Source organism: Phodopus roborovskii, unplaced genomic scaffold (assembly GCF_943737965.1).
Source record: "Phodopus roborovskii unplaced genomic scaffold, PHOROB, whole genome shotgun sequence".
In the NCBI taxonomy this organism is placed as follows: Eukaryota; Metazoa; Chordata; class Mammalia; order Rodentia; family Cricetidae; genus Phodopus; species Phodopus roborovskii.
In genome coordinates, this window is record NW_026126459.1 from 21,078,657 (window position 1) to 21,092,567 (window position 13,911).

Below are 13,911 nucleotides of genomic sequence, written 5' to 3' on the forward strand. Positions count from 1 at the left end.
GTAAGTTTTAAAAACTTACAAAGTCCCACAGTCTATAAATCTTCATTTGTAAAGACTTTACATTTCAGTCTTTTTAACTTTCAAAGTCTCTTTTAAAATTCACTCTCTCCATTGTGGGCGCCTATAAAAACAACGTTAAATTAAATGCATCCTTACTTCAAGAGGGGAGAACCAGGGCCCAGTCACAATCTGAACAAAGCAAACCAAACTCCAAAAGTATACGTCACTCAATGTCTAATTATCTGGGATTCATTCGTGATCTTCTGGGCTCCTCCAAGGAGCTTGGGTCACTTCTCCAGCTCTGCCCTCTGCAGCACACACAGCTTCTCTTCTAGGCTCCTGCTGGCTCCACTCCATTGCTGCTGTTCCTGGTGGTCATCCCAGGGTACTGCCATCTCCAAAATGCTGGGGTCTTCTGCTGCAACCGGGCTGCACTTTCATCAATAGCCTCTCATAGGCTCTCCTCATGTCGTGCCAAGCCACAGCTTCTCTGCATGACCCCTTTAACTGCTACCAAGGCTGCATTTTCACCAATGGCCAGCCCTGGCCTCTCACAGAACCAAGCCTCGGCTGTTCTCCATGACCCCTTCGTGCCTTCAAAACCAGCACCACCTGGTGACCCTTAGGCATTACCAAGTCCTGCTGCCAGCACGAGGTACAACCATGGCGGCCTCTGGAACACAGCTTCTCTGTGCTGACTCTCAGGAAACACTTCCCAGCAGATTTCACCTCAGTGATGCTGGTCTCTTAATCATGGATAATTTTTTTATCCCGCCCATGAATGGACCAACATCCATTCATAGAAGGAAAACAAAGGTAGAGTCTTTGCTTCCCTTTGAAACTTCACAAGCCAGGCCTCCATCTTGTGTCCTGCTCTCCACATTCTTATCTTCCAACTTCCTACAGAACATCCCACTGAGCTATCAACACTCAATGGCTTTTTTAGCCTCAAGTTACAAAGTCCTTCCACAATCTGCCCCAAAACATGATCAGATCTGTCATAGTAATATCCTACTATGTTGGTACCAACTTAGGGTTTCTACTGCTGTGATGAAATACAATACCAAAAGCAAGCTGCAGAGGAAAGGGTTTATTTGGATTACACTTCTTCATCATAATCCATCATTGAAGGAAGCCAGGACATGAACTCAGACAGGGCTGGAACCCAGAGGCAGGAACTGATGCAGAGACCTTGAAGGAGTGTTCCTTACGGACTTGCTCCCCCATGACTTGCTCAACCTGCTTTCTTATAGAACCCAGGACCAAGAGCCCAGGGATGGCCTCACCCACAATGAGCTGGGCCCTCTCCCATCCATCACCAATTAAGAAAATGCCCTACAGCTGGATCTTATGAAGGCATTTTCTCAATTGAAGTTCCTTCCTCTCTGATGACTCTTGCTTGTGTGAAGTGTGCCCTACAGCCTGAGTGTGACCCTCATACCAGGGCTTCTCCATGTTCACTGACAGGGACCAGCCACAATGGGGTTCTGAACAGAGTCATGTGGGGAAGGGTGGGATAAAAAAGAGAGAGAGAGAGAGATAACAAAAGCAATGAGTCAAAAGCTAGGAGAGCTGAAGGGCTGATGACCCAGGCCAGCAAATGTGTTAATGCCACAGTTTTGTTTTGTTTTGTTTCTTTAGACTCCTCAAATGGGGAAGCTAAATACATGTCAGTAAAGAGTGTCAGATAGTAGGATTACAGAGGATTTAGACTATCCCAAGGTCCCCCTTAGCAAGGTGCATTATGGGAAGGCACCCAAAGCATTTCACATCACCTTGTCTGGAACATTTAACCACTTACATATGAGGAAAATGTCAAGTGCCAGTTCCCTGACTACTGCCTCCACCCTCCAGGCCCTAGCATCAGTACACAGCCTGCATCACTCTGGTTAGGCCAGGGGCAAGACACCCACATCCCATCACTGGGGCCTCTGGACAGTCTCCAATCTAGTCTAGCCTTCCCCACCATTTACCAGCCCTAGCTACTTTCCTAATATTCTGTCAGAAACAACTTAGAAAAGAAAGTTCTTCGCCTCACAGTTCAAGGTCAGACTACATCTGCTCCTTGAGTTCTCTTTCTCCATGCCTGCAGTCCAGGGAGGTGTAACCAACAGTGCCTGAGGCTTCCCACTTCAAATAATTTAATCAAGATAATCCCCCTTGGGCATGCTAAGAGGCCAGCCCATCTCCCAGATAATGCCAAGCTTCAAATTGAAAACTAAGAAGACCATGCAATCTTCAAAGATCATTATGAGGACCTGGCCAGTAAGACCAAGAAGATCTATGATTTCCTATTTTTTTTTTATTTTATGTTTCTTATTTTGTGTGTGTGTGTGTGTGTGTGTGTGTGTGTGTGTGTGTGTGTGTTTGTGTGTGTGTGTGTGTGTGTGTAGCATACATGTGGAGGTTATCCTGTTCTGGGCACTGAACTCAGGTCATCAGGCTTAGCAAGTACCTTTACCCACAGAGGCATCTTGCCAGCCCTTGTAACCTAGGTATTGCCTTGAAGAGACATGTGGATCCAGAACATTAAGGACTGAGGTCTGAGGTCTTCCCACCAACCAGTGGCTTGAAGCTCTTTTTGCTCTACTTGGAGAGATACTGTAGGCAGACAAGAAACTCTTCAAATATTCATTTCTAGCACCTATTGAGTCCACTGCTGTTTGACAACAGTGAGGGACAGCAGTGGGCAAGCAGATGTAGTAACAAGCAGTGACCTCTGATATAGCAGCCCCCATGAAGGCCTTCAGCATCAGGACCCGTGGACCTACATGTATTGTATTAAAGTCCCTATGCAGGACTCAGTGCCGGAACTCTTGGGTACTGGAAACCTGAAATAGACCTCAGTCTCAAAGATGTGCAGTTCTTTGGATTCTTCTGGCAAGAAGGGTTGTAGGTTCTCTGGCTCCTCAGTCTACTTTCTCTCTTGTAGTCTTCCATCTTCTCTTCATCCTTCCATGCTCTCTTCTCCATCCCTGGCCTCTCTTACAGTCTTCAAATACTGTCCAGTTGTCAATGGCCACTGCCAAGACTTACCAGTACTTGCCTCTGTGGAGACAGCATAGGAAAAGCAGGGTGGAGCTGGGGCATCTCCCTCTACTCAGGATCTGAGGCATCTAGAGGGCCATTCAGGAACTGGATGCTAGGTCTGGCTAGGATCAGCCAGGTATCCTCTGCCGCAATGAGCAGGAACCTAAGGGGCAGGTGGGGTTCTGGGGCAGAATCAGAGAGAGCAGTATGAGGCAGCAACAGCACACCGGTGCCATGGATGGATTTGAGCCCAGGGATATTTCTAGTGCTAAGGCTTCTGGTGGCAGATGCTTCCTCAGCTGTCCCACGGCACATGTCCACAGACCTCCAAGGATCACGTCCCACTGCACCTTCAGCACTTAAACAGCAGTCGTCAGTCCTTTGTGCTGGAGAGCCAGATCTGAGGCTCCTGAGCTGGGCAGCATCAAGTCCCAGTGCTGGGTAGTTATGGTTAACTCTGCACAATGTTCAGCTGTCAAGCTGTGAGCTGGTGCGTGTGATATCTATGCTGTTAGGGTCACAGTGGCACCTGCAGGACCCTCAGCTGTCGAGCCATGTCCCAAGGCAGGAGCTTTTCCAACCATCAAGCAGCTAGCTACCTGAAAGCAGTGCCAAGGCTGGCACTTAATCCTACTGTCAAATCATGCCTGCTGCCACCGTCTCCATGGCAGCCATCCTCTGCTGGCCCAACTATTTCTTTTTTGTTACCAGCTCTACCTGCACTCCCAAAAGTAAGCAAAGAAAGGCTACTCCAGAGAAGTCTTTATTAGACCTGATGTTGCAACATGAAGGGAGATGGTACAGGAGAGTCCTCAGACAACTCTGATAGAGCCTAAGCTGCCTACTGACATAGGCCAAGAAGGGGTGCCTAGACTAGTCACAGCCTTGACCCCATTGCCGTAGTCCCTCCCCCAGGGGAAGGGCTCCCTCTCTGGACAAGGCAAAGTAGTTATCTAGGCTGGTGATGGCAGAAAGTCTGGAGCATGCCAAGAGCTAACCGTCTTGGCAAATGCTGTGCCTTCAATAGCCAAGACAATTTGGTACATTGTAATCTTTTGCATAGTTGTGTCCAAGGACTATTCCAGATGGTCAGTGCTGGCATAAGGGGAGTCAGGTGACTTACAGTCCTTTTGTTCAAGCCATTTCAGGCTGCACAGGAGTACTAAAACTATTCATTAGACAGTCAAATTACCTCATTTCCAATGCTGGTGCTCATTTATAGGAAAACAAACCTAAGGAGAGCTTATAAACATCAATGAAAACTTAATACCAGTAGTGATGTTTTTAGATTTCAATTGTGATTTAACAGTGCTTTAGATGTGTTTGTTGAGTGTCCAGATAGGTCCCCAGTCTGTCTTAGCCAAACCTTGGGCAAGCACACCGCATGCAACTTAGCAACCACAGTTGACTGAGAAGTGGGGTTTCCATCTCCTATGGCACCATAGTCTTAGTCCCAAAGACCTGTCAGCAGGTGAGGGCCCTGCCCAGCTACAGCATGGCATGAATGAGAATGCTCCCCATAGGCTCTGATGTTTGAATACTTGGTCCCAGTAGGTGGCGCTGTTTGGGTAGGAGGTGTGTTACTAGGGAACGGTCAAAGACACTCATACTTTGGTTTATACTCAGCTTCCTGCTTGTGGTACCACATGCAAGCTCTCAGCTTCTGTTCCTACCACAGTTCCCTGGCATGGCATACTCTAACCCTCTGGAACTGCATGCCCAAATAAATGCCTCCTTCTTAAAGTTACCTGGTCATGGTGTTTTATCACAGCCACAGAAAAGTAACTACGACATTGCCTCATTAAGGAATTCTGCCACCAGCTAGGTGGAAGAGCCCAACTTCTGCCAGTTATGAGCCAGGTGTGTGGTGGGAGTGGCAGGCAAGTGAAAAGCATTGATAATATGAGCCATTAGTGACTGTAGCTTTGGCCCCTCCCTCTCCCGCTGTCTTCCCTGCTCCCTGGCCACCCCATTCTCCTCTTCCCCATGCTTGTCTCTGAAATTTGCCCTCTCAGTGAGGAAACACTGAGGTCCATGAAGTGGCATATGGCTCTACCTCGTTTAGACACACGGTGTTGGGCCTCTACGTGGACAATGCTGTTTACAGAAACCCACTCACACATTCACACGTGTACACGAGAAGCAGCAGTTCACACAAGCCTCTCCAGCTTTGTGAATGGATGAGTGGTCAGGGAATTATAGTTTTTGTATTGTCTTCCTTCTTCAGGGTTAAGAGTATTAAAATCAAGACTACCTCTCTGTAATATAGGAAAGGGGTCTATTATCTCCCATTCCTGCCTCTACCCCTGACGCCCAACTCCCTCCCTTGAAGCACAGACTTCACCTCCTCTCCACCCTTGCCTGAGGGTGAGGTGAGCAGGTTTTTGCTGCTCCCAGCAGTGTCTGATAAATCCTGGGAGTTGATTATCTTGGGATCTGTCTTTCAGGAGCTATTTATTCTGGTGCCAAAAAGAATTTGAAATGTTTTGCTTTCTATAAATAAAAATGTGCAATAAAAGGTCAATCAAATCCACAGAAAATGGCAAAATCAATGTGCAGTGAACCAGAGTTAACAATCAGTGAGGGTAAATGTAGAGATTATAGACAAATGAGATATGGGAGTCGGTAGGTGGTGATGAATACCTTTAGTCCCAGCACTTGGGAGAAGGCAGAGGCAGTTGGATCTCTACGAGTTCAAGGCCAGCCTGGTCTACAGAGCAAGTTCCAGGACAGTCAGAGCCATTACACAGAGAAACCCTGTCTAAAAAAACCAAAATGAAAGAAATGAAATGAATGGGAGAAGTAGAATGTTATGAAAGAGAAAAGAGCAAAGAGGTTAGGAAAACTTAAATTAGAAAACAAAACTCACAATGAGAACACTGGCAATCAGATAATCAGATAAACAAAGGGGAATAACAGGTCAAAACATAGAGCCTTTTAAAAAACAAGAACCAAACAAGATAGCCAAACCAATTCTAACCAGTTCTAAAAGCATTTAAAAAAAAAAAAAAAAAAAATGGAGAAATGGAAGGAAGAAATATAGGTTGGGGGACAATGGCTGCTCAACAATTTAAGTGTAAACTTGTCAAATGATGCATGAAGAGAAGTGAAAGATAAAAAGTACTTTTAACTCAGTAAGTAAAAACACTACCAAAAGTAGAGCTGTTTTCAAGGAACATATACACCAGCTAAAGTAACTGGAGACTGTCCATTCTGTTCATGAGAGGACCAGCTGAACCGTCGTCCCTGACTTATGTTGGTGCTGAGTCTGGGTCAGTGTCTCCTGTCTGCCCAGGCTGTCTTCATTTTAGGAGAGTCCCTTGCTGTGTATCAGGGACCCCTACTGGTAACACTAAGCTTTGTGTTGTGAGCTGAGCAGGCTCTTCTACTGGGGGGTGCCTTCCAAGTGTTAGAAGTGTGGGAAGCAAGCACATCACTAGAATAGTCACACTTGAACCCCAGAACCTCACACACGGAAAAGGTTTGCAAATAGGCAAGGGTTACAGAATGTAAGGGCTTGCTCTAGGACTCACTACCCTCATCTCTGCTCAACAGAATCAGATTCCACAGTGCTAGCTGAACTGGAACTGCCAAGTCTAGTAAGCCATGAGCATCACTGATAGCCTCTCCAAGGGGCTGAGGACCTGTCTTTGGCTCTACAGCTGGTTTTCACTTAGCTGTAAAGGAACAGAGGGAGACAATTCTGGTATCTCTTCAATACCCTCTCCACAGAAATCACTTTATTCACATGGTATAAAGTAGCTTTGTGTGTGGTTACAAACATTCATGAAACTACAAAAATGTTACAATTATGAGACACTGAGGAATGTAACTAAATATAACATCTCAAGTTATTTATAAAATAAAATACTGACCCTTACATTTTTATTTTCATAAAAACAGTTTATTTGAAGCATTTATCACTAGCTAGGTCACAGTACACTTTACATAAATTAACACCATTGAGACAAGAATTCTCTCAGGTATGATTTCATTTTCTTAAAAAGACAAACAAAACACTTGATTTCAATGAGAAAAATAATGTACATGTAGAAGACAAAATAACCTCATCAACCATGGTCAGCCACCATATCTTTTCTTGAGTTCTTCAACAGAATCCTCCTTCAATTCTGATTTTTCTAAGTGACTGAATAATATATTTGTGACTGAAAAAGAAAACAGATTGTATGTCACTCTCATTTTTAAAAACTATGCATGCCAAATATAAATTCAAGAAATTTGACCTGTCAAATAAAAGAAATAATTACCATTTTTCATAAATTGTAGTTTGTATATTTAAAAAGCAAACTTGAAAAGAAAAAAGTTACATAGTGATCCAGCAATATTGCTTTCCAGAGTATCTTTCTACTAGTATAAATTTCCCCTACATTCTCAATGACATTAATCTAAGCAGTCCACACTCAACACTTGGCAAACACTGTGACAGCTCATGCTCCTCAAGTCTAAACTGGAACAAACTGTCACTGACAGCGGCAATCAAGCATGTCACTAGAGCTAACATTCTGAATGCTTTGTTACAGAAGAATGACTCCACAGCTCCCATATTTCATGCAGGAGACAGTAGAGACCCTGCTGGTAGGGTAACTTGAAGAACCAGCTCATGTCCTCAGAGTATACCCTGGACTTAAGCTACTGGAGGAAGAGACACTCATTTGCTATGTACCAGCATTAAGGCCTTGGGAAGAAGGCAGAATTCCTGCTCTCATGGAACTTTCATTCTGTCTGAGAAAAAAAGTAAAAGTGCCATAACTGTGTATTAGAAAGAAAAATCAAAGCAGGAAAAAAATGACAGAGAAGGGGACAGATAGTCAGAGGCAGGAAGTTATTCTAACCAGAGTTGATGGCAATAAAGTGACAACAGAATGAAATGAAGATATGGTTAACATAAGGGAATAGGCGTTCAAGACTGGAGAAACAAAGGCTCTGAGGGAAAAGCAGTCTGGCAAGATAGCTCAGCAGATGAAGTAATTGCCATGCTAAACTGATGACCTGAGTTCAATTCCCAGGACCCACTTCAAGATGGAAGGCAAGAACATACTCCCAAAAGCTGTCTTCTGACACCACACACACACACACACACAAAGATGATAATTTTTAAAATGAAAAGCTATTGTGATTTTTTTTAAAATGACAGAGATGAAGTCATAATAATAATAATAATAATAGCAATACTGGTTAGGAGTTTGAGAGAAATGATTTGATGAGTGTTAAGGATGTGTTTCAGCTGGTAGAGGGCCCCATACTCATGAAGCCGTGGGTTCAACATCTAGATAAGAGATCCAACACTCCCAGATAGTGACAGGAGGATCAGAAGTTCAAGGTCATCCTTAGCTACTAGGGAATTAAAGGCCAGCCTGCAAAACAAAGGAAAAATAACAATAAAACCCAAAGCCAGCCAGTGCATGGTCCTTGGCTCCATGATGCATGGCTCTTTAGAGAATTTATGTCACTATTTACTAGGCAACATGAAGCTGTAAGGCCAGTTTGGTTTTGACAAACTTTCTCTTCACATAAATCCAGAATGACTGTTTATACCTAGGTGAGTTTTGAATTCCCCAAAGGTTGTTCTGTTTCCTACCCAAATATACATATGATAAAGCAGAGTCTGAGGAGACAGTTCAGTGGATAAAGCACTTGCCAGATCTGCCCGAGGACTGGATCCCTAGATCTCACCTAAAGCTGGATTCTGTAATGAACATGGGATGGCAGAGCAAGAGAATCCCCTGCAGTCCAAGGGCTGGCTAGTCTAGAGTATGCAGCATCAAACCAGAGAGCTCGCCTCAAGCGAGATGGAAGGTAAGAACTGATATCAGAGGTTGTCCTTAGACAACCCACATTCATACAAATATCAACGCACACACAGCACACACTCTTACACTAACATGAAAATATTTTTAATTATTTAAAATTCTTTTAAAAAGATAAAACAGAAACTTTTGTTTTTAAAGATTTTTTTTTTTTTAAGATTCATTTTATGTGCATCAGTGCTTTACCTATATGTACATATGTACACCATGTGTGTGCCTGGTATCCAGAGTCAGAAGAGGGCATCAAGCCTATTAACTGGAGTTACAGATGGTTGCGAGTCACCAAGTGGGTGCTGGGAACTGAAACCATGTCTTCAAGAGCAATAAGTGCCCTTAACCACTGAACCACCTCTCCAGCCCTAATTATTTTTTAAGCCCTGCTTGTCTACTTCCTCATGTCTTTCTCTTGCTGCTGTTTCGTATTTTATTTGGTTATTCAAAAACAAGGTTTCCGGCAGAGCAGTGGTGGTGCACGCCTTTAATCCCAGCACTTGGGAGGCAGAGGCAGGCGGATCTCTGTGAGTTTGAGGGCAGCCTGGTATCCTCAGTGAGTTCCAGGACAGCCAAGGCTACACAGAGAAATCCTGTCTTAAAAAAAAAAAAAAATGCATTCTTTTAATTGAATAATTTACTTTTGCCTAAAAGCAAGAGACCCCCAAACTCTGAAAAACTGAAATCTTTACAGCATTTGATTGTTATGCCACACTGCAGTATAAATAAGGGCTAGAATTCAGGCTCATCATGTGCCACACCTGACCCCAACCTAGAATCCAGCTGCGCAACTGGCAATGCACTCAACACCATGGTGTGAGTGTCCAGCACCTCCATCCAGCACATGCTGAGCTACAGTCTTCTGCCCCCACCCCCTTTGTCTAACTAACTTCGGCAGCACTTGAGAATTCAGCTCAAATTAAATACGCAGGGGGGAGCCCCTCAGAGGTCTGACACACCCTATACCCAGCTCTATGGCAGGAGCTGCTGCATGCTCCAGCACAGTGGGATTCAATCTGTATACCACTCAGTACTACATTCCAAGAAGGGCCCACACCACAACTGGACAGCCCAGGCTCAGAGCTCGAGTATGGTTTCCTAACCTGGTGACCCTCACCCTCCCCATGCCTTGGTTTCCTCCTGTTAGAGAATAACACTACCCACACTTGAAAATACTTCCAAGAGCTACTATACAATTTTAACTGTGTGCACATCAATTAACTTAACTAGAAGTGATTTATACTTGACAGTATGTAGTAACAAATCAGCAGAGGAAGATGAGGAGCTGTGAGAAAGCTTGCCTTCTCTCAGAACTTACTCTTTTTCTCAGGTCCTGACATGAACATCACTGCCATGTCAAACCTTCTCAGTTGAGAAAGCCTCTGTAAGATTTCAAAGATAAGAGCTGGCTTTTCTTTCCTGAAATAGTCCAAACATAAACACAAATGATCATTATTGGCAGCCACGTTTTTTTCCTAGTAACAAGTTCTCACTTTCCCCTGAGGTGCGTCTATATTTTAATAGAATAAAGAAATATGCCCAGTCAACTGAAGACATTACAGTGTCTTAAAGGGGGGCCCACTCTGGTGCTGTTGCTGTCTCTCACACAGGTACTTTATACACTACTTCTCTCTAAAAAGAGGTCTTTCCCCATGTAGACTGTCCCTTCTTCATGGTTTGTTCTTGCCACCATTTCATTTTGGTAACAGTAAATCTTACTAGGGACCGAATGTTGTTATGTACAAGATACATACACACACCAAGATATTATGATCAAAGAGAATGAATTTTCCAAATCACTGGACACAACATTACCAAAGTGAGAAGACAACTAAAAAATCCAACTTACTCAATGTAAAAGTCATGTAAAATTTTAATGATTTGATTGAATACATCTGGATCTAGGTTCTTCTGAAACAACTTCGGATACAAAGATGGTTCAATTTTCTTGGAAAGATAGAAAGTTGGATTGTGACAACATGCACATTACATGTATTATCTAATAACTGCTCAGGTAAAAATAATATGAATAATTACTAAATATTTAATGAGAAACAGTGAAAGAAGGATGGACATGATAGGGACATATAGTCCCGATTCTTAGCTGGAGAGACGCTCACAGTTAAGAGTGCTTCCTGCTCATACAGAGGACTTGGGTTCAATTCCCAGTATGGCATCTCACAACTGCCTATGAATCCAGCTCTAGGGGATCTGACACACACACCAAGTAATTTAAATAGTCAGAAAAATACATGAACAGAAAAGACAGACCCCCCTACAAGGAAGTTCCCAAACTACAACCACAAGTAGAAGTAAAGGCAAACTTGCTTAAGATATTACTTGAAGTACCCACTCACTATAAAAGTGTAAGGCGGTGTTTATTACACTAATTTATGATTTGCTAAATCCATGTGATCTAACTTATTTTCTTGAGGCACAGAAAAGCTCCCTTTCAGGAAAATAAGTGCCCAGATACTGCAAGCACTGCCTGGCACACAAAAGACACTCAAGGATTTCAGTTTCCTTCCTCCCTCTTGGAAGATGAACTATTAAATAAAGCTTAGGCTATAAAATATGAAATCAGACTTAAGTCATTTTAGGCCCTAGAATCTCACACACAGCTCATTTCCACGATTACAACATGTCCATCAGTCTGTCCAGGACAAAGCACACCAGGGAAGGGAGAAACATCTTCTGCAGTTTCATTACACAAAAGGCAAATGCAGCATTGCTATAGCAACCAGAAGACAGCCTCAGACCTACTTCTAGGGGCACTGCTGGGTCCCTCCTACTTACCTTTAAATACTCATACAACATATCTGGGCAACTTCTCAGCTGTCGGAAGTCAGACTCAAGCTGGAAGGAGTTGGCAGGGACTGGAGGCAGAACAGCAGTGGCAAACTGATCCGGCATCTGCTCCACCTTCACAGGGATCTTCTCACTGGAAGACTGGCCCATGTCCTGCTTTGAATCTACCTGTGGTCTAGAGTATTATAGAGCATTAGGCAACCAGCTTAAGCAGCAGCAGCCAAACTCCAATGAAGGAGAACAACAGGAAATTTCTAACTTCTGATTTTGTTAATATTATGCTTCCTATCTGCATTCTGACAGTGTTCAATTCTTTCAATGTGTGTTTGTGTGTATGAGTGTGCACGTTCGTGTGAGTGTGTGCCTATATACAACATGTATCTTTACAACGTGTGTGTCCGTGTGTGTGTGTGTCGTGTGTGAGTGTGTACCCTTGCAAATCTTCACATTCTGGCTATGCAATGGCTATAGTCCCTGCTGGGTGGTGAGCTAGGCCACTCTTTGAGAACATCATCTTTATCTAGTACAAGTCAGCCTTTCAGAAATTTGAGTTATCAAAGCTTCAAGACATTTCAAGGAAGAAATACTTCACTTTAAAGCCACCTAGTCAGCATTACACAACCTTAAATGAAACTACTAATAAAGTTCAATGTTTAAAGTACACAAACTTTGTGTGTTTACTGAGTGGCAGTATAAGATTAACCAGTAGCCCAAGCCAACCCAGTGATTTTTGTGTCTTTTCTATGATTGTAAGTAAGAAAATGCTGTGAAATTAATTTTAAGTTAGAATACAAATGGGACTACTTCATTACAACATTTTCATACACAGACATCATTAGACTGTGTTCTAATTCATCCCACTCCCATAATCACCCTGTCCCTGTTGATAAGGCCTCTCCTCCCTGAAACAGTCTCTTATTTGTTTTTGGCTCTCAATTCTAAACTATATTTAATATAACAATTTAAATATAACATTTAAAGTCTTTTTATGTTTTTTTCCAGACAGGGTTTCTCTGTGCAGCCCTGGCTGTGCTGGAACTCACAATGTTGACAAGACCAGCCTCAAACTCTGAGACCAACTCTTCATTTTTTAATGATGTTTACTTCTATCAAATATTCATTGTCAGTCTCTCAACAGTAAAATTGATATATATACTAAGTTCTACAGAAGAAAATAAGCAAAATCAAGAATCAAGTCAGGCAGTGGTAGTAAACGCCTTTATTCCCAGCACTCAGGAGGCAGAGGCAGGTGGGTATCTGTGAGGTTGAGGCCAGCCTGGTCTACATAGAACCTTTTTTGATAAAACACACATACACATTCACACACACACACACACACACACACACACACACACACACACACACACACAAATATGCTCTGTTCACCTCTAAATCACCTGTATTCCCTTTGGTAAAGGAATAATGATTATTTCCTAAGCAAAACCTCACAATGCAGACAGAAAAGCAAACTAGAGCCTGCTGACAGTCAGCTGCTCATCAGTGATGAGAACGAATGAGAACTCTTCTCTGGAATACCAACTGCTTGTGGAATTACTGCCATTACAGAGACTGTCACAACAGTAGCTACTCACTGTAGGGCCAAAGTGTCACTGACTTCTTCTATTTTCAACACTTTGGCTCTTGGAGTATCACCTGCGGGCAAGTTGTCCCCATGGCTTGAATTCTTCTTGCTTTCGGGGCCCTCAGCGGCTGTTGCCTTTGCTCGATGACTCTGGGGAGCATCGGCAGTGCCATCTGAAGCATCAACAGTCTCCACCAACTTGCCAGTTTCTTCAATAAAAATCTTCTTAAGTGCTTTCTAAAATAATTAATATCGATTCTTTAAATCAATATATTAAAAGCTTTCCCATCCTAAGGGCACAAGTCTAAAAAGCTAACATCCCAGTTAAAAGTAAATTCAATTTGTTGGCTAGACAGGTTTAGGAACATAATATGTCTGAGAATACAAACAATAAAAAGCTACTTGCCTACCCCAGGCACCTAAATGGGAAGCACGGGATGTACGTAATACCAGTTACAAAGGTGAAAGCTCAGGCTGCCAAGAGCAGGGATGGCAAAGTGGAAAGAAGGCTGCAAGGCAGTCCATGGGGAGGCAGGCGGAGCGGTGCAGACAGCTTGGGGAGGGTCCGAGGACAGCCAGGAACCTCTGCGCACACCAGAGTCTGGACTACCCAGGACCACACTAACAGCAATGCTGTGGGCTGAGGGAGTAGCACAGAACACACAGGAGCAG

General features: G+C 43.4%; 1 protein-coding gene across 1 annotated transcript in view; it reads right to left on the reverse strand.

Annotated features, from left to right (window-relative positions):
* Positions 1-7,004: 7,004 nt before the first annotated feature.
* The window catches only part of Rpap3 (RNA polymerase II associated protein 3), a 33,857-nt gene continuing 26,950 nt past the window's right edge, over positions 7,005-13,911 (reverse strand). Inside the window, exons 13-17 of the mRNA XM_051189759.1 lie at positions 13,250-13,476; positions 11,646-11,832; positions 10,699-10,796; positions 10,168-10,268; positions 7,005-7,196 (exon numbers count right to left, since the gene is read on the reverse strand). Of these exons, the coding sequence (XP_051045716.1) occupies positions 7,111-7,196; positions 10,168-10,268; positions 10,699-10,796; positions 11,646-11,832; positions 13,250-13,476 (699 nt within the window). The 3' untranslated portion in view covers positions 7,005-7,110. The remainder of the gene's footprint in view (positions 7,197-10,167; positions 10,269-10,698; positions 10,797-11,645; positions 11,833-13,249; positions 13,477-13,911) is intronic.